The sequence below is a fragment of the Tamandua tetradactyla genome, chromosome 6 (genome assembly GCF_023851605.1).
Source record: "Tamandua tetradactyla isolate mTamTet1 chromosome 6, mTamTet1.pri, whole genome shotgun sequence".
NCBI lineage: Eukaryota > Metazoa > Chordata > Mammalia > Pilosa > Myrmecophagidae > Tamandua > Tamandua tetradactyla.
This window is the reverse complement of record NC_135332.1, coordinates 15,154,543-15,180,801: the sequence shown is the minus strand read 5'-3', so window position 1 is coordinate 15,180,801 and position 26,259 is coordinate 15,154,543. Positions and strand designations below refer to the sequence as shown.

Genomic DNA, 26,259 nt, shown 5'->3' with positions numbered 1-26,259 from the left:
TGGTTTCTGCTGAGAAATCTACACATAGTCTTATTGGGTTTCCCTTGTATGTGACAGATTGTTTTTCTCTTGCTGCTTTCAAGATCCTCTCTTTCTCTTTGACCTCTGACATTCTAACTAGTAAGTGTCTTGGAGAACGCCTATTTGGGTCTATTCTCTTTGGGGTGTGCTGCACTTCTTGGATCTGTAAATTTAGGTCTTTTATAAGAGTTGGGAAATTTTCAGTGATAATTTCTTCCATTAGTTTTTCTCCTCCTTTTCCCTTCTCTTCTCCTTCTGGGACACCCACAACACGTATATTTGTGCGCTTCATATTGTCATTCAGTTCCCTGATCCCCTGCTCAAGTTTTTCCATTCTTTTCCCTATAGTTTCTGTTTCTTTTTGGAATTCAGATGTTCCATCCTCCAGTTCACTAATTGTAGCTTCTGTCTCTTTAGATCTACCATTGTAGGTATCCATTGTTTTTTCTATTTTTTCTTCTTTGTCCTTCACTCCCATAAGTTCTGTGATTTGTTTTTTCAGATTTTCTATTTCTTCTTTTTGTTCAGCCCATGTCTTCTTCATGTCCTCCCTCAATTTATTGATTTGGTTTTTGAAGAGTTTTTCCATTTCTGTTCGTATATTCAGCATTAGTTGTCTCAGCTCCTGTATTTCATTTGAACTATTGGTTTGTTCCTTTGACTGGGCCATATCTTCAATTTTCCGAGCGTCATCCATTGTTTTCTGCTGGTCCATTCTTTCTTAACTGCAATGGATACTTTATTGCCGCGATGGGCTGGGAGTGGGGCGGGAGGGGGTTGTCATGACCAGTGAGCTGGTTTCCTCAGGGCAGGGCCCCATTGCGGTTGACACATTTCTGGAGGATCTACCCTGTGGGCTGGGGCATGGCAATAAGAGTTTCCAGAACGTTCTCAGGGCAGCTGCCTCTCTTGCTCATTGGGCCAATAGTTTCATACTAGCATCTCCCTACTCTTTGAGCCCCTCTGTACACTGGGATTTGATTCCCCCTCTGCCTCCTCCACTCCCTCATTCTAGTCTCTTGTCTAGAATCTCTCCTCTGGGTTTCCAGTTTTGGCCCCAAGTCCCCCTCAATCCTGGTGCATTCCTGAGCTTCTGTGCCCCGCGGCCCCAGCCTCGCCCCCAGGACCCATGGGTCTGTGTGTGCCCACACAAGGTGGGGAAGGGGCCGTGAGGGTCTCCCTTTAGAGAGACTACCTCAGCTTCAGATGTGGAGGTGTTTCTCAAAAGCCTATTCATGATAACTCTGCCTTCTTGTATTGCTAACCACTTCGAAATTTCCCCATTTCCCCCTCCTTCCTCTTTTAGTTTATCCACTAGTGGGAAGTGACTGAAGGAGGAAGCGCAAGAGCAAGAGTAAGAGAAAACAAAAGGGTTGAAAGATGAAGTTGAGTCTGTAGCTTGTGCTAGCTGACGGGCTCAAGCCGGGAGACTGTGTGAAGAGAAAATGTACCTGCTGCTCCTGCCCTTTCTCCTAGGGCTTTCGGGTGAGTTGGGCCTGGGTCTGCGCTCACCGGGAGAGACCTTACCCGGCAGGAGGAGGGGGCAGGCAGAAGAACAGGGGGTCTGGCAAGAAGGTATCCTGGTGAGAACCCAGCATCTAAGTAGCTTCCCCAAGTAAGGTGATAAGCCTGGGTGTTCTGTTCACTTACTCACTGGCCCAAGGGTTCAGCATCTACAGTTGCCAACACAAAAATTGAGCATGGCCTTCAGAATGAACTCAGAGCAGGGTATAATTCCTGGCCAACCATGGGCTGATAGTATAACATGGACAGACTGACAGGCTCCAGTGGGGAAGGGGCTGTGAGGGTTTCCCTGTAGAGAGACTACAGATGTCCAGGAAAAGAGGTGGAACTCTGGTTGCTCAGGAGAGCTGCCGAAACCCTGCTCCTGAACTGTCAGATTCGTGAGTGTGTTAAGAGCAAGGGAAGGCTCTGGGGAAGAGGTGAGGGAGGAGGGGGCTTTGAAGGAAAGAAATGTGTTTGCTGGGCAAGGAGGCAGAGGTGATTTGAGGCATTTGTGATTGAAGGAAATGACTGAAGTTGAAGGAAATGACAAAAAAAGATTGAGGAGGTAAACTTGGGAAGGACAAAGGGGAAAGGAAAGGTGAGATGTGGGTAGAAAGAGGGTTGACATAAGCTTTAAGTTGACAGATACCATTTTGATGAAAAATGAGGGGAATTTCTTTAACTTTTAATTGCTGGAGGTCCAGGGCTCTCTCCTTGATCTTCTTCTCTTCTCTGTCTAGAGTTATTCCCCTGTTGGCCTCACCTGCTCCCTCAGTTTTAATATCCTCTCCATGCAGGTGAATTCCAATTTTATACCCCTAGTCTAGATATCTCCCTGGACTCCAAACTCTTCTATTCACTGCCTACTCACGCCACATCTCCACTCGATGTCTACTAAATATTTCCAATATGACTTGACCAAACCCAAACTCTCCGTCTTCCCCCTTGAGCTCATGTCTCCCCTTGTCTTCCTCATCTCAGTGTATGGCAACTCCATCTTTCTAGGTTCTCAGGCAGAAGCTGGGGGTCATCCATCTCTGTCTCTAACACCCCAAAATGATTCTCAAAAACTGTAAGTCAGGTCTTATCTGTCCTCTGGCCAAAATCCTCCAATGACTTTCCTCCCACTCAGAGTTGAAACTCTAAGTCCACACAGAAGCTACGCCTAGGTGCTGACAGTTTGGTCACCCCAGCTGAATCACCTCTCTGGTCTCCTCTCCCACTTTTCTCCCTCCTGACTTGACCCACTTCATACTGACCTCTTTGCTGTTCTTTGAACATGCCAGGTACATTCCTGCCTCAGGGCCTTTGCACTTTCTGTTTCCTCTTCCCGTTCTTTCCCAGATAGCCACAGGGGCCGGTTCCTCACATTCTCCCTGTCTTTGCTTCTCACTGATACCTTCACTGATGGTCCTGTTTAAAATAGCACCCACGACTTATTACTATTTGTCCCACCCCAATAGAATGTAAGCTTCAGGAGGGCAGAGATTTTGTGTCTAAGACTGTAGCAGGTACCGATTAGACACTCAGTAAGTTCTAGTTGAATGAACGAATGTATCTAGTAGAGAAGAAATAATGTGATTGCTGCACAAACACCTCCTCAAAATCCTTTTCTTCCTACTTCCATAGAACCAAACGATAGAGACTCAAAAATAATGGAAAGGACATACATTTGCTGATGGGTAAAATGGTTCATCACTTTGGAAAACAGTTTCATAGTTCCTCAAACTGTTAAATAGATTTACCATAGGATCCAGCATTTCCATTCCTAGGTATTTATCCAAGAGAACTGAGAACACATGTCCCCACAAATACTTGCACACCGATGTGCTTAGCTGCATTATTCATTACAGCCAAAAGATGGAAACAACCCAAATGCCCATCCTCGGATGAATGGATAAGCACAAGTGGTCTATCCATACAATGGGGCATTATTCATCAGGAAGAGGAAATGAAGTCCTGAAAGGTGCTACCACATGAATGAACCTTGAAAACATCATGCTAAATGACAGAAGCCAGACATTAAAGGCCGCATATGGTGTGATCCCATTCATATGAAATGTCCAGAATAGGCAAATCCACAGAGGCAGAAAGTAGTAGATTAGTGGTTGCCAGGGCTGGAGGGAAAGGGAAGTAACTGCTAAAGGGTATAGGATTTCCTTTTGGGGTGATTAAATTGGAGAGGTGATGGTTGCAAAAGTTTGTGAATGTATTAAAGCCATTGAATTGTACCCTTAAGAAGGGTGAATTACATATTATGTGAATTATATCTCAATAAAATTTAATTGGAGAGGAGAGAGAGAAGAATTGGAAAGCAATAGAATTCTCCTGGAAGAAGTTTCTGGGTTGCCTTTGACATGAGTATCAAAAGGCTCTGGAAGGGGGTAAACAACTGGACAGCCATTTATGGTTTGTGACTTTGACATGGTCTAATTCGGTCATTCATTCCATCAGTCATGGAGATGAAAATGATAACTTCAGACTGGTAAGTACAATGAGGAAAACAGAACAAGATGATATGATATAGTGAGACCCAAGTGGGTAGGTGATGCTTTAGATAACGTGGACTGAGATGGTTCCTTTGAGGAGGTAACGTTTGAACTGGGACCTAGAAGACAAGAAGGAAACATCTTACTTAGGAGAGTGGGAAAACTTTCCAGGCATGCAGACAGCTGTGCAAAGGCTCCAGGAGGAAACGAGTCTGCACTTCCATCTTATGAGCTTCCAGGTGGTTACCCTGGACCCACCTGGACAATCCAGTTTACTCTCCTTATCTCAGGAGCCTTAAATTAATCACGCCTGCAAGATTCCTTTCACCATGTAAAGTAACACATTCCCAGGTTCCTGGGATTAGGAGGTGGGCATTTTCCAGGGGCCATTATTCTGCTGCCCACACCTTTGGGCAGTGCTGTCCAGGCATTCGCTCTCCACCTGGATTTTGAATGTAATAAATCTCGTTGTAGACATTTTGGAAAGTATATTAAAAAAATGAAGAATTAGGAAAAACAAAAAACTCTTTCCCCCATGAGATCTTAATGGATGAAGGCATTAAATCATTACTTCTTGGCTTGTTTCCTTTTAGTTGTTTTTTTCTATGCATATTTTAAATATTAGCTGAGACTATATTGTAGGTGAGAACTTTTTTTTGTAGATGAGAATTTGGAAACCCCGTTTTTCACTTAATATGAGGATTTTACACTTAATTAAAACTCTTTTTAAGCATAATTGTCAGTGTCTGCACTGTAATTATTTCCCTAATTGATTGAGGTTAACCTTATTGTCCTTATTTTAACTGTTATAATTTTGCAATGAATCTCTCCGGACAAATTTTTCTTAGGCTCTAGTTATTTCCTGAGGACCAAATCCTAAAACTATCATTACTGGTGCAAAGGGTTTGAATATTTTTGATACATATTGCCATATTGCTTTCCATAATGGTTGATCTAATTAAAATCCTACCAGCAATGTCCCACAGTGATCACTGTCATTCATGCCAGTCACAAAAACTCTGTCAATTTGTTATATGAAAATGCACTTGTCTTTTTTTTGCATGGGCAGCACTGGAAATCAAACCTGGGTCTCTGGCATGGGAGGCGAGAACTCTGCCTGTTGAGCCTCAGTGGCCTGCCCTGGACTTTTTTTTTGTTTTTTTTTAAATTATTTTTTAGTTTATTTAGATTGAATATTTCACGTTTTAATGTGCATCTGAATTTCCTCTTGGGACTTACTTTTTCTTGTCACTTATTAATGCTCCAAATGGGGCCTTACTGTTTTACCTGTATGCATTCTTTATAAAGAGAAAGGACAGTAATCCTTCCCTGCATTAGTTATTCTAAAGATTTCTCCCAGTTCTTTGCCTTTTTAGCCTTTTTTATTGGCATGTTTATGAATTACAGTTTTATGTAGTCAAATTTATTTATTCTTCCTTGTCTGATTTCTTCCATTAATTTAAGTTTAGGAAGTTCAGTCTTTCATCCAGATTTTATAAACATTCACTTCCATTTTCTTCTAGTTTAAAAAATGATTTGCTCTTTTATCTCCTTAATCTGCCCTGAGTTTACTTAAACGGAGCATATTCTGACATGACAGCACCCCAGCAACAATTTTGCACTAATCCTAACCTTCGTCACTTATCTCTTAAGACACTTTTTAGTTCAAATATCTGCATTATTTATTTAAAGAGTTTTTTAAAAGACAGCTTGAGAACAATCCTATTTTATCATTTAAAAAATATAGATATAAATATGTATTTGTGTCCCAGAGAATAGTTAAGATAGCTAAATTGTTGCTTAGTAAATTGTTGCTTACTATGTCATGCTCTGATGTAATTTTTAGACCTACAAATAAGTTTTTACTAGAGCAAATTAAAATATCACTAAGGTGAAATATTATTATAGAAGCAATACAAGCTGATAAAAATGAAAATTTCAGTATCTTATTGAATCATCTGTAATTCAAGATTGCCCCAGATATTTACTTTTGCACTCAAAAAAGGAATAATGTCAAATTTTGCTGTTACACAGTTATCAGCAAAATAACTGTGTAACAGTTATTACAAACAGTTATTATAAACTGTAACTGTTACACTTACAGTTATGTAAGTGATTAAAAGAAAACAAGGATACACATAATTGATCATTATTTTGAGTTAGCAATAAAACTATAGATACCTGGAAGAAATCTTCATTAGTGAGTAGACTCTCTCATAAATTTATGTCTTAATTTTCTTATGAAAGAAAAAATAAATAATAAATACTGCTAGTTAAAGGACGGGAAAACAATAGTACTCAATATCTGTGTGTTTATATACTGATTACCAGGACCTTTCGCATACTTTTTTTGATCCTCACAACCAATCTTTGTGGGACTGATTTCACTTATTCATTCCGATGAGGAATTATCTCCATGGACACTGAAGGATGCCAAGAAAAGTTTGCTCTTGGACCTAATTTTCATGCATCCTAAGAATTAGTAAAAAAATGTTCTTTCTCTAATTTTACTTTCAGAAATTACATTAGATATTTCTTATTTTCAAAATCCATCCTTCATAGAGAAGCCAAGACATTCCTGAAGTCCACCTTTGAATTGTTTGGGGATTCTTTCCAAGTAACATTTTTAGTTGAGAGAAGTGTTTCTTTGCTTTGCTGCCACTCTTTGAAGAGGAAATGGGTGCTGACTGCCCCGCTGTAGGTATTCTGCAAATCAATGCGGGACTCTAGCCTTTGGAACCAACCATATATCAGGATTTAGGTTTGCAGAACATTGAGTCTTTTTCCCCTGGTGTCTTACCGCTGGGTTTCGCTGTAGGAGTGGCAGGATTGTTGTTCAGTGCTGATAGAAAGCTCCTGCTCGCACCGAGAGGTTTAACCGCTCTGCGGCATGTTTTACAAATAACCAACAACGCACGTTTGGAGTCTTTGTACTTTTTTTTTTCTCAATTTTTGCTTCTTTAAAACTGAGTGCATACTTTTTTTTTGCTTCGTGATGAAGAAGTTTCTGTACTTTGGGTGTCAGTCTGGGCTTGGGTTTCAGACGCACTGGAGAGTTATCCAGCACCAGCAACTGGAAACACAAGGGACCCGTTTCTTCAAAAGTGATTTTATCATAGGAGATAGAGGGCCTGGCCCGGACAGCGAGGGTGCAGCTTCGGTGCCACAGCCTCCAGGCAATGCTACTGCCTCATCCCCCAGGCACCGCCGCTTCCACTCGATAAAAGATCTTTTACTACAGAAAAAAGACTATTACTTAGATACTGAATTCTTAAATAGACAAGCTCTGTTTTTAGGCTTCCTACTTTGTTCCATTGAGGTTTTTCTAGTTTTGCTAGATCATCAAGCTGAATTTCCTACTATGGCTTGATAATATTTTAATATCTGGCAGAGGTCCTTTCTCATTACTCATTTTTAAAATGTTAACATTTTCTCACCTGTTTACCTGTTCACATAGTCCTAGATATGTGTGTGTGTACGTGTGTATGTTTGTATATTTATGTTCTAAAATGAGATTTTGACTGTAATTAAGTTAAATCTAGAAATTTATTTGGAAAGAAGGGCTATCTTTACAATATAAAGTATTTTCATTCAGGATTACAATATATCTCTTCTTTAATTTAATTTAATATATCTCTTCTTTTATTTAATGCCTCTCAGTAAAGTTTTATTGTCTCTGTTATTCCTAGGTATTTAATACACTTTTGTTGCTACTGTGAGTGAGCACTTTCCTACTTTGTTTTCCAACTATTTACTGTTGTTATATAATCAGCCACTGATTTGTATGTTTACTGTGTACTTTACTCCTTTGAGAATTTGATTAGGAATGAAAAGTTTCCAATTTAAAAATTTCTAGGCAGGCTATTTTCCAATCATTATCAGTTTTATTTTTTTCATGTCTTGCTTCAGAATAATGTTATTGTATCCTGATAATTCATATTTTGCTCATTATTTCAATTAAAATACCAATGGTATCTCATTGTTAACAATTTGGCTGTTGGTTTTTGATATTTAAATTTTAATTGTATGAAATGATGCATAGAAAAGTACAAAAAACATCAATGTACAGGTTAACAAGTTATAAGCACCAATGTTTCACATTGATGGTATTGATTTTTTTTGATAATCTTTATCAGATAGAGGATTATTACTCTGATACAAGGTTTTTTTTTTATCATGAATGGATGTTGAATTTTATCAAATAATTTCTCCAGAATCTACTATGATTATGATCCTGTGCCTTTTCTTCTTTACTTGGTGAATGTGGCATATTATACTTATTGATTTTCTAATAACTGATTGTATTAGAGAATCTAATATTAATTTTCCAATTTTGCTGGGAATCAGAGTAGGACTTCCTTTATCTGATAAAGATTATCTTTTTAATATGTGCAGGATCTGTAGTAATGCCCCCTTTCCATTCCTGATAGTCACAATTTGTGCCTACTCTCTTTCGATTATGAACAACCATGCTAGTTATTATTTTTTTAAGGAACTGGCTCTTGATTTTGTTGATCATCCCTATTGTATGTTTGTTTCCTGTTTCATTTATTATTGTCTTATCTTCATTGTTTCCGTCCTTTAACTTTCTCCTCCTGTTCTTTTTTAACTTTTGAGATAGATGTTTAGTTTATTATATTTAATCTTTTCTAATATATGCATTAAGCAATAAAATGTCCTTAAGCCCAATTGTTCTAGTTTGCTAGCTGCCAGAATGCAATATACCAGAAATGGAATGGCTTTTAAAAGGGGAATTTAATAAATTGCTAGTTTACTGTGCTAAGGCTGAGAAATTGTCCCAATTAAAACAAGTCTATAGAAATGTCCAATCTAAGGCATCCAGGGAAAGATACCTTGGTTCAAGAAGGCTGATGAAGTTCAGGATTTCCCTCTCAAGTGGAAGGGCACATGGTGAACACAGTCAGGGTTCCTTTCTCATCTGGAAAGGCACATGGTGAACACAGTCAGGGTTCCTCTCTCATCTGAAGGGCACATGGTGAGCATGGCATCATCTGCTAGCTTCTTCTCCTGGCTTCCTGTTTCATGAAGCTCCCCAGGAGGCATTTTCCCTTTTCATCTCCAAAGGCTGGTGGACTCTGCTTCTCGTGACTATGTCATTCTGCTCTGCTCTCTCTGAATCTCTTTTTCTCCAAAATTTTTCCTCTTTTATAGGACTCCAGAAACTTATCAAGACCCACCCAAATGGGTGGAGACATGTTGTCTCCACCCAAATGGGTGGAGACATGTTGTCACCTAATCCAGTTTAACAATCACTCTTGATTAAATCACACCTCCAGGGAGATGACCTGATTACAGATTCAAACATACAGTATTGAATAGGGATTATTCTGCCTTTACAAAAAAAACAAGTATGTGAATTTACGGATTTACCATTCTATTTCATTTGTCTATTTGTCTCTCCTTATGCCAATTCCACACTGTCTTGATTATTTTAGCCTTCTTGAAATCAGATTATGTAAGTATTCCAGTTTCTTCTTTCCACTAAGAGTATTTGACTTTTCTAGATTCCTTGCATTTCTCTCTATATTTTTGTATCATTATGTAAATTCCTACAAGAAAATTTTGCTGAAATTTTGATTGGGATTATTTGAATAAATAGATCAATTATGGGGAGAATGGACATCTTACTGAGAGAGCCTTCTAATATATGAACATGATGTAATTTCCCGACTATTAAGTCATCTTTAATTTCTTTTGGAAGTGTTTTGTAGTTTTCAATGCAGATTTCGCATGTCTTTCATTAAACAAATATCTAAATATTTTGTTTCGTGATATTATAAATGCTGATTTTTATTTAATTTTCTATTTTTTGCTGGTATGTAGTCATCCAATTATTTTTGTATATTGACCTTATACCTGACATCCTCGCTAAATTAATTAATTCTAGTATTAATAGTGTACTCCTTAGAATTTTCTACTGACACAGGCTGTTTTGCCTTTTAAGTTACATCCCACAAGTTTTGATTTAGTTAAAAATATTTTCTAATTTTTATTGTGGTGTTTTTCTTCACCCATGACTTATTTAAAGAATATTTATTAATTTCCAAACATGTAGGAATTTTCTAGTTATTTGAAATTTATTTAATTCTAGTATTAATAGTGTACTCCTTAGAATTTTCTACTGACACAGGCTGTTTTACCTTTTAAATTACATCCCACAAGTTTTGATTTAGTTAAAAATATTTTCTAATTTTTATTGTGGTGTTTTTCTTCACCCATGACTTATTTAAAGAATATTTATTAATTTCCAAACATGTAGGAATTTTCTAGTTATTTAAAATTTATTTCTAGCTAATTGAATTCTATTCTGAGAACATATTCAATGATTTCAATCACTAGAAATTTGTGGAGCCCTATTAAATGGCAAGTCTTTTCAAAACTTTAAACTTTTTATTGTAGCAACAAAACTACAGCATTAAATTTCCTATTTTAACTACAGTTTGGTGGTTCTTCAGAATATTGAAAATAGAATTATGTATGATTCAGCAATCCCACTTCTTGGTATGTATTCCAAATACTTGAAAGTGGAGACTCAAACAATTATTTGTACTCCATTGCTGATGGTAGCATTATTCGAATAGCCAAAGGTGGAAGCAACCCAAGGATCCATCACTGGGTGAAGGGATAAACAAAATGTAGTATATACATGCAGTGGAATATTATTCACTGAAAAAAGAAATGAAGTACTGATGCATGGCAATCTTTCTAATGGTCAATTTTTGTAAATGTTGTCTGTAAGCTTTTAAAAAAATACATCTTTTAAGTAGCTGGATTCAATTTTCTGTGTGTCCATTAGGTTAGGTTGTTAACTATATTCTTTATATACTTTTAATATCTTTACTGATATTTTGTCTGATTTTTTAAATGCAATTTTATTGAAATATATTCACATACCATATAATCATCCAAAGAGTACAATCAGTGCTTCACAGTATCATCATCTAGTTGTGAATTCATTCATCACCACAAGTTTTGAACATTTTCATTACTCCAAAATAAAAATAAAAATAAAAATAAAAAGAACACCTAGAATATCCCATACCCCTTATTTCCCCCTATTATTTATTGTTTTTTTTTCTATGTGTTCTTACTCATCTGTCCGTACCTGGATAAAGGGAGCATCGATTTTCACAATCACATGGTCACATGTGTGATTCAATCTTCCATATGATTTTGGATTATCTCTTTCTCCTTATAGGTCTGCAAGTTTTCATTTTTATTTTTTATTTTTTTGTATCCTGTACAGGAGGGTCACATTTCATTACTTTCCCATGGGAGTATCCTGTTATTGCAGCACCATTTGTTGAATTTTTATTTGTTTGTCGTGTTTTGTTTGTTTTTGGACAAGTGCATGGACCAGGTGTCAGTTTTTATGTTTGAGGCCATGTTATTAGGTGCCTACAAATTTGAATTTCTATGTCTGTCTTGTGAATTGAGACTTTTATCATTATGATGTGATTTTCTTTAACTCTATTTAAAAAAAAATAAGACTTTTTGCCTTAAAGTATGCTTTGTTTGCGTTAATACAGATTCTTGGGCTTTCTCTGGTTATCATTTGCCTGGTTTACCTTTTCACACAGTCTAAGCCTTCCAACCTTTCTGCATCCTTATGTTTAAAATTTGTCTCTTGAAACCCATAAATCATTTAAAAACTCTATTCTGACAATCTTCATATTTTAAATAGAACGTTACTTCATTTATATGAAGTATTCAAGCTTAAAACTTATAGTTTACCATGTATTTTCTATCTGTCCTACCTTTCCTGTGTTCCTTTCTTTCTCTTTTCTTGCCTTTTTTGACTGATTAATTATTTCATTTTATGTTTCTCCTTTCTATTAATTTGGACTTTATATACTGTGATGGTTTGAAGCTGTACATACCCTAAAAAAGTGTGTTCTTAAAGTTAATCCATTTCTGTGGGTGTGGGCCCATTGTAAGCAGTATCTTAAGTTAAGAAGTGACCCACCTCCTTTAGGGTGGGTCTTAATTCTCTCATTGGAGTCCTTTATAAGAGAATGAACTTCAGATGAAGTGAGAAAGCCACAGAAGCAAGGAGCTGAAAGCAACAAACCCAGAAGAGAAGGGAGAGGCCAGCAGATGCCACCATATGTCTTGCCATGTGGCAGAAGAGTCAAGAATTGCTGGCAGCTGGTCTTCAGGAAGAAAGCATCACCTTGATGATGCTTTGATTTGGACATTTTCCCAGACTCTATCCATAAGTGAATAAATTCCCATTGTTAAAATCCAACCCATTTTGTGGTATCTGCTTCCAGCAGCTTAGCAAACTAGAATATATGCTTTCTTACTCTTCTTGTAGTAATTACTACAGAGATAGTCACATGCTTCCTTGGCTTCTCAAAGTCTTAATATAGATTTATACTTTTACCTTCCTCCTTGGCAATTCAAGGATCTTAGAACCCTTTATCTCCATTTGCCCCTTCAATTTATATGCTATGCCATAATTATTTTAATTTTTCTGTGTATTTTATTTTTAAAATGTGAAAATATTTCAAATCCATACAAAAGTAGAGAGTGTTGCACAATGAACCACCACGTACGTACCCATCACCTAGCTACAACAATCCTATCAACTCATGGCCACTCTTTTAACCCACCCTCCAACTCTCTACCCACCCTGCCCCCACTGGATTATTTTGAAGGAATCCAAAGGTATCATGCCATTTTATCCTCCATATATATTTTTAAATCCAAAAAGATATAATTACTCTTGTTTTATATCAATCAATAATAATTGAAATTTAGTCTTATTTACCACTTTTGTTACTTTATTTTTCTTCTTTCTTCTCACAACAGCTATCTGGGATGATATCCCTTCTGCATGAAGAATGGCCTAAAATTTCATTAAATGGTGGTCTGCTAGAGAGAACTCTCCCAGCTATTGTTTGACTTTATTTCACCTTCATTCTTGAAAGTTATTTTTTCAGAGTTTAGAATTCTAGATTGGCAGTTATTTTACTTCCTTTGAGTAAAATATTGAAGATATCCTTCCATTGTGTTTTAGCTTCCATTATTGTTGTTGAAAAGTAAGCTGTCATCTAATTTTTGCTCCTTTGAATGGACAGCTACTTTTAAGATTTTCTCTTTTTTTTTTCATTTTAACTGTGATATATCTTGGTGTGGATTTATTTTTTCCTGTTTGATATGTTTGGACTTTTTCAATCTTCAGATTGATGTGTTGATGAGTTTTGGAAAATTCTTAGCCATTATCTCTTTATATATTATTTCTATCTTATTCCCTTTTTCTGTTTACAAATAAACACATCTTAGACCTTTTCACTGTAGCTTCTATCTCTATTACCTTCTCATTTCAATTTTCCATTCTTTTTCTGTACATCAACCTGGAAACTTTCTTCTGAATTGACTTCCACGTCACTAATTCTCTCTTCATCTGTGTCTAATCTGTTGTTAATCCTGATTATTGCATCCTTAATATAGATTATTGTAATTTTCAGCTCCTAAAGATCGGTTTGTTTCTTTTTCATATCTTCTATTTCACAAATGGTCATTGGTTCCTTGCTAAAATTTTTAAGTAAGAGTTTTATTTTGTTCAACCTAGTTTACAATCTGTGTCTGATAATTGCAATCTCTGGAGTCCCCCTGTTCCAATTCTATTTCTATTGTTTCTGCTAGTTTGTGCTCATATTGTTTTATCTCATGTTCTTGGTTCTTTTATGTGTTATTTTATTACATTTGGAAAAATTGTTTGTAAAAATAATTTCAGGACTAAGATGATGTTATCTTCTTTGAGGAAATATTTTCTTTTGTGTCTTCCTGGAGCCCTTGATGCATTAGCAATTGCAATAGTATTAACCCAGTTTAAGGTTTTCTGTATTCTGGGATATCAGATGACTTGAAATCAGGTTGCAGTCTTTGCAAGGGTTGAAATTAATAAGTGCCTTTTAAAAAGCTATTCACCAAGATAACACATTTATCTATATAGTAAGCTACATAAGTGTAAGGAAAATCTCTGTTTTGTTCACTGTTTATACCCAGCTCTTAGCACAATTCCTGGCACATAATAGATACTCAGTAAATATTTGTTAAAGGAATAAATAGTGATGAAATATGTTATGTTAATAGATACTCTAATATTAAATCAGTTTTGAATGTCAGACAGAAAACCTACTTGATTGACATAATATTTTTTGAATATTACATTGTATTTCAAATGTATAGGATATACGTGAAATTTAGAAACTTTACCTCTATCAGAGACTGTGAATTTAGACTCTTACAAAGTCCAAGTAGCTATTATGAGGAATGAAGCACCATCTTCTTAAAACTTTCATTTTCTCACCTTTGAAAGATTTAGGATTCAGAGAAATGATCCTTTACTGTAGGAAAAACAACATTTCAAGCATCATGAAAAGTGGAAACTGATACTAGTTCTCAATATTGAGAGGCCCTTGGAAGTAGCAGGGATCACCACAATCCAGAAAGCAAAGGACCCTTCCAGAGGCATAGTCATTATTCCACTTCAGCTCATTGCCTCATGCAAGAAGTAGGCTCTGTGATTTGTTTTAATTTTCTTTAATTTTAATCTTTTAATTTTCTATGAAAAGCAAGGAATCTGGATTTTGCGTGAAACTTCTCAATTTTTATATACTGGCTTAATCAGTAATAAAAATAACAACAACAGCTGCAATATAGCAAGGGTCACAAGACACCCCAATCTGCTGGCTGAATCTGGCTGTCACTGTCTATCTTCAGATCTATATTCATGAATAAGGTTCCTTTCTCTAATTTACTCTGTGCTGTCTTTGTCCAGGTTTGATGCTAGAGAGATGTTTCACAAAAAAATTTGGAAGTTATCCAACTTTTTATGCTCTGAAATCATAAAATAAATATAGCAAAGGAATGTTTCTTTAGAATCTTAAAAAGCTATTTGTAAAACTATCTGGAAATAGAGCCTTTACTGGTGCAAATTATTTGATAACTTTATTTTTTTCTGAGATTATTGGTCTATTCAGGTATTTTGCTTGTTTTTGAATTAATTTTGTTAGCTTCTTTGTTTTTCCCAGAAAATTAACGTCTATTTTTTGAGCATATATTAGCACACAATTCTACAATGATAAAGTATCCTTTCCATAAATGAGAAGTTTTCATATCTATTGTGATATACTCATTTTGATTACAGGTGTTATGTTTTAGTTTTATTGATTACATGTGCTGCAAATTTTCCATTTTCTTGTTGCTTCTCTTCCACTTATTCTTCCCTCTTCCTTCCTCACTTCCCATTCTTCCCTCTTCCTTCCTCACTTCCCTTCCTCTTCCTAGAACTCTCATTTGCAGTTACTCGCCATTCTCCCCTTCCCCCAGCCCCTGGCAACTACCGATCTACTTTCTGTCTCTATGGATTTACTTATTTTGGGTAGTTCATATAAATGTAATCTTACAATATGTGGTCTTTTGTGTCTGGCTTCTTTCACCTAGCATAGTTTTCAAGATCCATTTATGGTGTAACATCTAGTACTTTATTCCTTTTTATGGCTGAGTAATATTCCATTGTATGGATATGTGATATTTTGTTTCTCCATCCATCATTTCATGGACATTTGGATTGTTTTACTTTCTGATTATTATGAATATTGATGCTATGAGTGGACATATGAATTGCTGGGTCATATAGTAACTCTATGTTGAACTTTTTAGGAGAACTGCCAAAAATCTCCCCAATAATTAACCTTTCTTTTCTTTCTTTATTATTATTTTTTTTGCATGGGCAGTCTCCAGGAACCCAAGAAAGAATTAACCTTTTTTTTTTTACATGTACAGGCACCGGCATGGAAGGTGAGAACTCTGCCATTGAGCCACTGTTGCCCATTCAATAATTAACTTGGAAGGCAGCTTTGGCCATGCCACATACGTTTTGAGATGTAGTGTTTTCATTTTTGTTATTTTGCGAGTGTTTATTTATATTTTTTATGTTATCTTTAATTGGACCAAGATATTCGTTACTTTTCTCCCACTCAGTCTCAAATTTTACTATTTAGGTTAATGTAGTCTTTCCTTTGCTATGCAGGAACTTTTTCATAGTTCACCAAAGAAAGCTTAAAAACTCATCTTTCCTCAGAAGGGTGTGTGTAGTTTTCTCATTTTCATAGATTCAAGTGTGTGAGCCCATGCTGTGCAGCACAGGCCTTCACCTGTTAGTTCAGCTCTCTTGATTTGTGGTGAAATTGTCTGACCATATTGAACTCCGGCTTTGCAAGAGATTCTGGTACAGTCTAAAGCTTTCATTTGTCCAGGGGTAATAATGATAACAAAATTAATAACAAACATAATATAATATAGAGGTAGACAGTATATTATCTCCATGTTAGAGCAAGTGGAGGTGCAGGGAGCCAGGAATATCCTGAGCCACTTGGTACAGCCCTTACTCTTGACCTTGATTGTCTTTTGCTATAGGAAGGACTACATTCTCTCTCTCAATATGAATTGCTCCCAGGGCTCCTTTGAGTGTTCCAACATTCTTCTAGTGCCATCTCGAACTTCTGCTTCAACAATCACACTATTGGTTTATGGCTTGTACATTGTCAGAGTCGATCATTTTCTATAAATGGGTCTGCCTTCAGTTGGTTGAATAATTCGTGTACAGAGGTCTCATTTAAAGTATTTCCATTGCTCTGATTGCCTTCAAGTAGAGGTCTAAAAATACCATGCCGATAAACGTTGTCCTGGAGCAGTTGTTTGAGGAGAAGAGCTAATAAGGCATGTCATGTTGCTCATTCTTTAACTCTTACTTGAACCAACACCACTAGATTTTGTAGAAGACTTGCAGGAACACAAGAGGGGATGGCAGGGATCCCGCTCTGTTTATACCTAAACTTTGCTTGTTTTTTTCTCATTAAAGTTTGCTTTTACTAGGAAGTTTGGAACTGGAATTGACAGTAATCTAATTTAAAAAAGGGGATCTGTATGATATGGATTCCATAGCATGTGGAGACCAGCTGCCTTGCTGATCTAGTCACCTTCAAAGGCATTCCTTCCAGGGTGCTTTACAACAGCTGACTAGGCATGCCTTCTCCATAGCCCTCTGATACGGATGCTTCAGTGGGACCTCCTGGGGGTCATCAGTATGAAGGGTCAACAGTAATCACCCTTCTGTGAAAATAGGGTCTTCAGATATTTCTTCCCTATGAGACCAATATAACAGAGATTGTTGCAAAAGGACATCCCTTGAAATATAAAGATTATATTGACCATAGCAGGGGGAGAGAGGTGAGTTACAGGAAGCTATTGCTCAGTGTCAACATTTTGTTTCTTCTGAGATCTGTCGTATCTTTCAGTGATTTTCCTAGTGGCTTTGCCACAGTGGAATTGTGAAGGATTAAAGTCTGTCTCATAGAAAGTGCATTCCTTCCTTGAGTGTTATTCAACTCATGAGGTACCTGGATTTGGGAACCTCATGCAGGAGGCTGTAGCCCTGCTTTCTAAGTGGGAGTTGACAGGTACATGGATTTGTGTTTTCCAGGTGGTTTCCCCATCCATGGTCCAAAAAAAAAGAGTGGCCCAGAGAGGGGTTCAGTGACCCTGCAGTGTCACTATGACCCAGGGTGGGAGACCTACAGGAAGTGGTGGTGTCGAGGAGCTGATTGGGATACCTGCAAAATCCTCATCAAAACCACAGGATCAGAGCAAGAGGTGAAGGAGCACCACATATCCATTAGGGACAACCAGGAAAAGCGCGTATTCACTGTGACCATGACGGATGTCAGCAAAAAAGATGCTGACACTTACTGGTGTGGGATTGAGAGAATTGGAAGTGACCTTGGGTTCCAAGTTGAAGTGACCATTGATTCAGGTAAGAGTGTGTCCTGGCCCCTGAGGTCCCTCTTGAATGACAGAACTTTGAGCAGGCCAGAGGGTCGTTGAGTCCTGGAGTCATATAGAACCCTGACAGTCTTTGGGATGCGGAGGGCCAGGGCTTCTCTTTCAGGGACTCATCCAGGATGGGAGAAAGCCTTTCTGGGTACATTGTTTACTCTGCACAGCTAAGGGTCTGGGTGTCTTGCAGATACAGGGGGTCCTAAATTCCAGCCCAGGAGCCAAAGCGACTCCCTCCCATGGGACCCAGTGAACGCCAATCTTGGCAAAGCTTTCCTGGTATTCTGGAGCCCAAGTGTGGCCTGCTCTTTGTGGAGTTCTAGCCCTCACAGCGTTAGTTCCCCTTCTCATTCCATATCCAGCCTGGGGTGGGGAGTAGGGGTGCAGAGACTCAGCATAGCCAAGTTGCTGAGGTCTAATTCCTGGGTTCTGGAAAGTCCCCTTTCCTCCCCACCAGTCAAATGGCTGCTCTCCTGGTACCTGAAATTCCACTGTGAGCCATTTATGTGTTTGGGCTTACGAATATTCTCTTCGCAAGTCCTTCTAGGATGAAACACTCCTGGGAGGGTCAGCTCAGAGGTCCCTGTGCCTTGGTTTGAGGGAGTTTATCTCTTGGGCTTTGCTTCACTTACTCCCAAACAAGCAACAGGGGCTCATGGGGCTTTCTCAACAAAGGGGGGCACCAGAGTCAACAGAGCCCCCCACCACACCTGGACCTACAGGGCATTTTGCAATTTGCAAAGCACAGCAGGCACGTCGTCTTATTCAATGTTCACATCATTCCTGAAATGTTGTATCCCCATCATAGAAGCTTAGCAACTTGCCCCAAATAAAGACTCTTCCTGCATGTTATGATTTGGGTTAGGATTGGCCCTGACCTTAGAAGTCACACATCCAGGGGACATGTTAACAGCTACTGGACAAGGTCCCACTCTGCCCCTGTCCTTGCTGGATAAATAAGATGGGGGAAGAATCAGGGGAGGTATTGTCATAAGGAGGAGGAGTATTTAAAGTTCAGCTGAACTTCAGCTGCCCTTGTCCTGAGGCTCTTCCTGGGCTCCCTCTGATCCTCCCAGGGCTGGATTAACACCTTCCCTGGAACTGTTCCCACCCCCACCTGTCCCTGAGGCTCTTGGGTCTCTAAGAGGTCAGGGAGGTATGAGAGGTGCCCAGAGTCCTGCTCCAGGCTCCTCCCCCACACCCCCAGGCTGAGCCATGTGCAGGGCTGGGATGGGCCATCAGGCAGACTGCTTTGTGATCTGGTCTGTGTGCCAAGCACCAACTACAATGTGGACTACTGCCTCCAACGCCAACATGTTTACTGAACCAGCTGCCTCAGAAGAGACCACAAGCTCCTCCACTCTGACCAGTCCCCGCTCCAGTGGCAGGTAAGCCCACTCAGATCTGCTATCCCCTGTGTCTCACTTGGCCCAACTCTTCCAATGGGGGAATACTTTGCAGTCTCAGGTCCCAGCCAGAGCTTGGCCTCCAGCTTTCTGTCTCCTTTGAGAGGGTCAGGATGCTTGGGGCCCTTCCCACTCGCTCTTAGGTCGCAGTGTCCTTTTAGCCCCTGATGATCCTTCATCTTGGAGCTCAGTGCAGTTTGTAGGCTTGTTGGTTGACTGGTTGATTGAGTGACTCATTCATCCATCCCACTCTTACTGAGTTACCTTCTACATTGCAGACCCTGTGCTGAGCTCAGGGTACCTAAGACATGGCGCTACCCATCCCTCTCCCCCCCGGGAGGTCAGAGCTGAGTGTGGGGGACAGAGAAGCAGGCAGTCGGTTATGACAGTGTGGATGTGAGCCTGGGGCTTGTGGGGTTACAGGGACGGCTTTTGGCCCAACTTCTGGGAGGACATGGAGGGCTCTGGGAAGTCCACCCTTACTAGCTCAAATGGCTGTTACGGCAAAAACAGTAATACTGATAGTTTCTCACATCGCCAAGCCTCTAATAGCTCACAGAGTATTTTCCTGTCCATTAATTTGTTTCCTTTAACCCTGCTTATGACAGCTTTGTGATGAGGAAAAAGCAGATGTGAATATTCCCACTTAATAAAGGAAAAAAACGGAGCCTCAGGTTGCTTCCTCAGTAGGGGGTACACGGGGCTTTCTAGAAGCCGAGAGTCTCCTTTTCATCTCCCCTTCTTACTTTCCTTGGCTCTCTTGACTTTGTTTTGGGACCTGCCAAGGTCTCTTATTGCTGAGTCCTCCCCACAAAATCTCTACAGTGGGCCCTCAATTTTTCTATTATCGGGGATTTCATTCATTTCCCTTCTCCCATTTGGCCTCTGCATTAAAAAAAAATTAATTAACTAATTAATTTTTATTGTGAAAAATAAAATTCATGCAAATAAACAATAAATTTCAGAGCACACCACAACAATTAGTTGTAGAACAGATTTCAGAGTTTGGTATGGGTTACAGTTCCACAGTTTTAGGTTTTTACATCCAGCTGCTCTGAGACACTGGGTTGACATTATAACTCCAAGTTCATTTTAGTATTTTGGTTAGACTAAACAGTTCCATGCAGGATAAATTCATTCAGTCATTCATCCAACACTCTGTTCTAGGTACCACAAAACAAAGAGCAAACCAAGGTCCCTGCCTTCATTCAGTTTACCTTTTAGAGAGAGACACAAAGGCAATGCGCTTAGTGAATTTGTAGCAAATCTGCTATGCTAGGAAGTAATAAATGTTATGGCAACAGAAGGAAAAATCGAGCAGGGTTCAAGTGATTGAGAGTGTAGGTTGCAGAATGAAATAGGGTGATCTGGGTGAGCCGCGTTGACAGACTGATATTGAGCAAAACATTGAGGAGGTGAGGGAGTGAACCAAGTAGAGACGTGGAGGAAGGGATCAGTTTCTGGGAAGAAAGGACAGCTGGAATGAAGGTCCTGAGGTGTGAGCCTAGGATATGTCAGGGGCAGCAGAAAGCCTGGTGTGGCTGGAGTAGAGCTGTCAGCCTTGGGCTCTTTCATAGGATGGAATGGGGTTAGTACAAGGAGTGAGCAGAGGCGTGACATGCCCTGAGTTTTGGTTGAAAGGATCCTCTGTGTTGATGATGGGTCACAGGAGGGCAGATGTCGAACCAGGGAGACCCAGGAGTTGCTGCTGCCATATAACTTCAGTTAGGTTTCTAGCCACATTGAAACAGTCCCGTGGCACCCTCCTCTCCTTTTTTACCTCCTCTGAGGATACCCAGGAGTAAGGGTCCCCAGTCTGGAAACCACAGACCTGCAGGTCCTGAGGTGTGTGGCTGTCCCCTGTTACCAGGTGGGACAGGGCTCAGAGGTGGGAGGTGATGAGTGAAGGGACTCCTCCTCCTTTTCTAGGCATGGCATCTGGGACCTCAGCATCCTCCTTCCCCTCATCATAGCTGTGTTTCTGCTTCTCTTGGTGGCAGCCTCACTCCTGATTTGGAGGATATTAAAGCAACAAAAGAAAGGTGAGAGGGTCTGGTTGAGCCGGGCTGGGGTTGGACTGGGGGCGTGTGTGTGTGGCTGGTGGTGTCTAATCCCTCCCTTCTCAGCTCCCACAGCACTTGACTTGCGTCTGTCTCGTTGCCTTCATTCCACTGAATTCTGTTTAGTCTTCAGGCAGGCTGAGAGCTGCTGTGTGGCTGAGGCGACCCTTTTTTGCATTCCCAGGAGCCATCTAGCCCAAGGGCTACCTGCAGGGTCTGGAAGGGCACTGCCCCATAGCTGTTGGCAGCTGGCGGTCTGCAGGGTAGGAGAAGACCTGGAGCTTGTAGGTGAGCACCAGGAGGTTTGGGCACTAGCTTTTTGCCTTACACATCACTGTCTTCTCTTCTCCTTCATCTACCTTCTTATTTTCCCCTTTTGGCTCCTAGTCCTAGAAGCGGCAATTGTCTTAGGCAGGCAGGCCAGTCCAGGGTGCCAGGACACTTGAGTAGAATCTGTGTGGTTGCTAAGGAGGTAAAGGGCTGACACGGGACAGGGAAATGTGTGCACGCACACGCACACACACACACACACACACACACATGCACACAGTGTGCACACAGCGTACAAGCATGTATGCACGCACACACACACTTCTCTGGGTTTGAGAAGGTTGGTTGCGGCCTCTCCTTGTGATCCTTCTGCTCCAGTTGTTTCTCAGGCTGACCTACTTGCTTTTTGGGGAAGAACCCCCTGGCTCACAAGCCTGCACTCTGAAATCACGAGGTCTCACCTCAACCAAAATTTCCTGTCTGGCCTCACTTCCGTATTCTCACAACCATCAGAATGTCACACTCTCAGAACCCACGGGGATCTCAGCTCTCTGGGGCTCTCTACAGCTCTTCCCCCACCCCTCAGCCTAGGGAGACTTTTAGTCTGGGAGGAAGGAGGGCCTGAATGAAGTACCACTTTTTCTCCCAAATGCAGTGCCCATGACCTAAGTTCTAAGTATTCTGTTCTCCTCGGTTTCTAAAAACCAAGAGGGGGAAACCTCTTGTTTCTCTGCTGTTCCTAAAGCAGCGGGGCCTTGGAGGTGACAGGGGAAGGGACAGAGGAGACAAAGAAATACAGAAACCAGCAACCACCTGAACCTGGCTCACGCTTGCCGACCCAGCTTGTGCAACCAGTGGGAGGGCAGCTTGGAGCAGTCCACCGCCTCTGCAGAGGCTTTGCTGATTGAGCACCATGCGCCAGGCACAGCCAAACCCTGGGAATGCAAAAAAGGGTCACCCCAGCCACACAGCAGCTCTCAGTCTGCCAGAAGACTAAACGGCATTCAGTGGAATGAAGGCAACGAGACAGACACAAAGTCAAGTGCTGTGGGAGCTGGGAAGGGAGGGATTAGACCCCCTGGGTAGCTGGGGAAGGTAGGAAAGATTCCAAATTGACTCCGGAAGTTAGTAGAGGGATGGTGGAGCTACAGGCAGCCTATGGCTGAAGCTACAGACTGAGCCTGGGATTGCATAGAAGGAAACTTAATCCTAGACCTGGAATTTCCTGGAGTGTTGGGAAGGGATTTTTAACTCTGGATTACTTTTGTCTTTTAGCTGCCGGGATATCTTCAGAGCAGGTAAGAGGGTCCCCAAGGTCAGGCTGGGGAGACCAAGCAGCTCTTTTCCCTCTTTCCTCATTTCCCATCTCCTGGGAGCACAGAGCTGAGTCCATATGCCCAGGCCTGGCTCCCTGGGGCGAGCGGGGTGGGGTGGTGGAAGGAGGGGATCTGGGAGGGGCGGGCCGACAGCCTTGGAAGCCGAGAAGCAGAGGGAACTGGGAGAGGGACCCAGGAAAGCAGAGAGGCCAGTGCCCTCTGCGGCAGAGGAATCGGTACCTCCAGGGGATTCTTGCGTTTCCTCTCCCAGGTGCTCCAGCCCCTGGAGGGCGAGCTCTGCTATGCAAACCTGACCCTGCAGCAGACGCGACCTTCCAAGGGATCCTCCCGGATGAAGGCCTCTGTGAAGTCCGCCTCTGCCCTGGCTGGCCAGGTGGAGGTGGAATATGTCACTATGGTACGGCACCTGATGGGGCTGCTGGGGGCTCCAAGCCAGAGCCTGCTGCTGCCACCCTTCGGGGTGGATTTCCTGCCTCCCTCTGGGACCCAGCTGAGGCGGGGGGCAGAAGCCAGGCAAAGCCCCAGTCTTCGAAGCGCCTGCCCCAGGGCCTTTCCCAAGCTTTTGAAAACGTCTGTGTGGCAAGTGCCAGACACCCAGAGGCCCTTCAAACAGGATGTCGAGTGGCCCACGGTGCCACGCCCAAAGAGCTATCCCGGTGGCAGAGTCACTTCCGCTAAGGCTGGTGTTCCGCCAAGGCTCAGGGGGTTAGCTGGGGTGGGGGGAAGAGGAGCTGGAGGGTTTGGGAGTCCATCTCAGATGGCCCTGAGCAGGGGTCTGTCTGGGGCCCTCAAGGCCCCACAGCCTCCACCAGGGACCCCTCCGTGCCATGGGGTGGCCTCCCGCCCGCCTTTCTAACTCTGCACCATCTTTCCGGCAGGCCTCCTTCCCGAAGGAGGACATTTCCTACGCCGCTCTGTCTTTGGACGCCTTGGAGCAAGACCCAACCTACAGCAACACGGACGGCCTGATAGCCCGCGTTCCCACGAGGCCCCCCGCGGAGCCCACCGAGTACAGCGCCATCAGGAAGGAATAGCCTGTGCTCCGGACCTCCCTCCGACACCTCACCCAGGCTGTGGCTCACATGTGCCCGCCCCGTCTGCCTTCTGCCCCCAACACCTCACTGGGACCCACTGGCGGCTGAACCCCCTGCCTGACCCAGCCCGTATCATCTCCAACTCGGGCTCGGGCTTGGGACCTCGACTCAGGGGGCTTCTGACAGTTAGAGCAGGGGTCTCTCCACCCGTCTTCTTCTCCCACCAGCTTGGGTGGGAGCTTGAGGGATGTTCTGGGGCTGCCGTGGGAAAATAATAATATGACTTATAGTAGTTAAGCTCATTTATTTCTGACCGTGCATGGTGGGCTGAACAGCGGCCCCCTCCCCCCCAAGATAGCCACATCTTAATCCACAGAATGCTACCTTATATGGCAAAAGGGACTTTGAAGATGTGATTAAGTTAAGGATCTTGAGGTGGGGAGACTATCTGGGTGGGCCCTAAATGTAATCACAGGGGTACTTAAAAGAGGGAGGCAAGAAGGTAAAAAAACACACGTAAGTCTGAAGCGGAGATGAGAGTGATGGGGCCAGGAGCCAAGGAATGCTGCAGCCTGGAGAAATGGAAAAGGCATAGAACGGGTTCTTCCTGGAGCCTCCAGGAGGAACCAGGCCCGCCGATGCTTTAGCCCAGTGAGTCTGATTTTGCCCTTCTGCCCTTCAGAATTGTAGGAGAATAAATTTGTGTTGTTTTAAGCCGTTCAATTTGGGGTAATTTGTTACAGCAGCTGTAAGGTACTCATACCCTGTGGGGCAGGCACACTCTTCCCTAAGCATTTCACACACAGTCACTAATTTAATTCTTACAACCCCACAGGGTGGTTCTGTTGTCTCCATTTTACAGATGAGGAACTTGAGGCCCAGAGAAGTGCAGTGACTCAAACCTGGTTTTATCAATAGCAAGTGGATGGATTGGGATTGGAACGTGGGCGTTTTGGCTCCAAATTCTGGAGTCCAGGCCCCTGCCCTGCACTGTGTGGACAAGGAGGACAGAGAAAGTGTGTGTGTGTGTGTGTGTGTGTGTGTGTACACACATACCTGCACAGCTGCTTACACAGGGACAGTCAGTGGTATTTCTAGATGCTGGACTTATTGTCATTATTTTACGGTCCTGGCAGCTCTGCCTCCGCAATATAACCCGAATCCCGTCCTGTCTCTTCATCTCCATGGTGACCAGACTGGTCCAAGTAACCTCCAGGCTTCCTAACTGGTCCCCTCCTTTCATTCTTTGCCCTTCAGTTCATTCTCCTCCCAGCAGCCAGAGTGAGCTTTTTAAAGCATGGATGTGATCACCCCCTGCTTATAACCTTCCAGTGGTTTCCCTCTAAAGCCCACAAGTTCCTAGATGACCCATGGGTCCCTGTCCATCCCTTTAACCCTATTTCTAGGGGCCTCCCTCTCCCTTTCTCTGCCCCATCCATGCTGGCCTTGCTTCTGTCCTTACAAGATAAGGCTTGCTCCCTTCTCAGGGCACTGGCATTTGCTGTTCTTTCTGGATTGTCCTTCCTGCACATCTGTGACTAGCTGGTGTCTTCTCATCGCCACACCTCAGGTCAGCTGCCTTCCTTATCACCCTTATGGGGAAGCCACTCAGATTCTAATTAAAGCCCTCTCCAATTTCTCTCTGCTGCATTTAGCTGTGTTACTTCCTTCATTGCGCTTGTTACTTTGTGAAATTTGTCACTTATTGGCACATGGGTTTACTGTTTTTCCTCTGTCCACTAGCTTTCACACTGGATGTGTGAGCTTTGTCTGGCTCAGTGCTTTATCCCCCATGCCTGCTTTAGTCCCTGCAACGTGGTGGGTTCTCCAATGTTCTTTGGTGAATGAATGAATAAATGACACAGATGGTCCAGACTTGGGAACACAGGGCATGCTTTCAGGAGCAGAGAGGACAGTGGATATTGTCCTAGCAAGGGCCCAGGCAACCCTAGGAATTTCAGGGTCAACTTCCCTGAAATGTGTAGAAAAGACTTCTTTCTCCCATCCTGAAAAATCAGGGGAGGTGAGAAGCAATAATTTCCTCCTGACTGGGGACAAAGGTCCTGCACCTCACTTAGGTCTATGATGATGGAGGCGGGGATGAAGTGTCAAGAAAAGAGATCATGATTTGTGAGGAAATGGCCAGTGACTGGCAGGTACAGGGGCAAGAGATGTGTTTAAAGGGCCATTCTCAATGTGTCCTGGGGTTTGCCTGGTTCCTCACAGCAGTGGACATCCTGAGTGGAGATGGGGGGTGGGTGGCCTTG

At 41.9% G+C, this 26,259-nt stretch overlaps 1 protein-coding gene and 1 pseudogene across 3 annotated transcripts; one reads left to right on the top strand and one right to left on the bottom strand.

The window, feature by feature from the left end:
- The first annotated feature begins 1,350 nt into the window (after window positions 1-1,350).
- Window positions 1,351-24,765, top strand: CD300LF (CD300 molecule like family member f). Of its 3 annotated transcripts, XM_077163745.1 has the most exons (7): window positions 1,351-1,506; window positions 17,533-17,862; window positions 19,162-19,273; window positions 21,221-21,333; window positions 22,897-22,919; window positions 23,209-23,355; window positions 23,837-24,102. In XM_077163745.1, exons 1-7 carry the CDS (start codon window positions 1,467-1,469, stop codon window positions 23,990-23,992), a joined length of 921 nt encoding a protein of 306 aa, XP_077019860.1. In that variant the 5' UTR covers window positions 1,351-1,466; the 3' UTR covers window positions 23,993-24,102. The 3 variants fall into 3 exon arrangements, with proteins under 3 accessions (XP_077019860.1, XP_077019859.1, XP_077019858.1); XM_077163744.1 differs by having other exon boundaries at window positions 19,216-19,273; window positions 22,897-23,355; window positions 23,837-24,765; XM_077163743.1 differs by having other exon boundaries at window positions 22,897-23,355; window positions 23,837-24,765.
- LOC143685823 (UPF0711 protein C18orf21 homolog pseudogene) lies at window positions 6,573-7,210 on the bottom strand (annotated as a pseudogene).
- Window positions 24,766-26,259: the final 1,494 nt, after the last annotated feature.

Coding starts and splice junctions, on each gene's coding strand:
- CD300LF (XM_077163743.1), top strand. CDS start 1,467: ATGTACCTGCTGCTCCTGCCCTTTCTCCTAGGGCTTTCGG. Junction 17,863..19,161: donor TGAAGTGACCATTGATTCAG/GTAAGAGTGTGT, acceptor CTGTGTGCCAAG/CACCAACTACAATGTGGACT. Junction 23,356..23,836: donor AGGTGGAATATGTCACTATG/GTACGGCACCTG, acceptor TCTTTCCGGCAG/GCCTCCTTCCCGAAGGAGGA.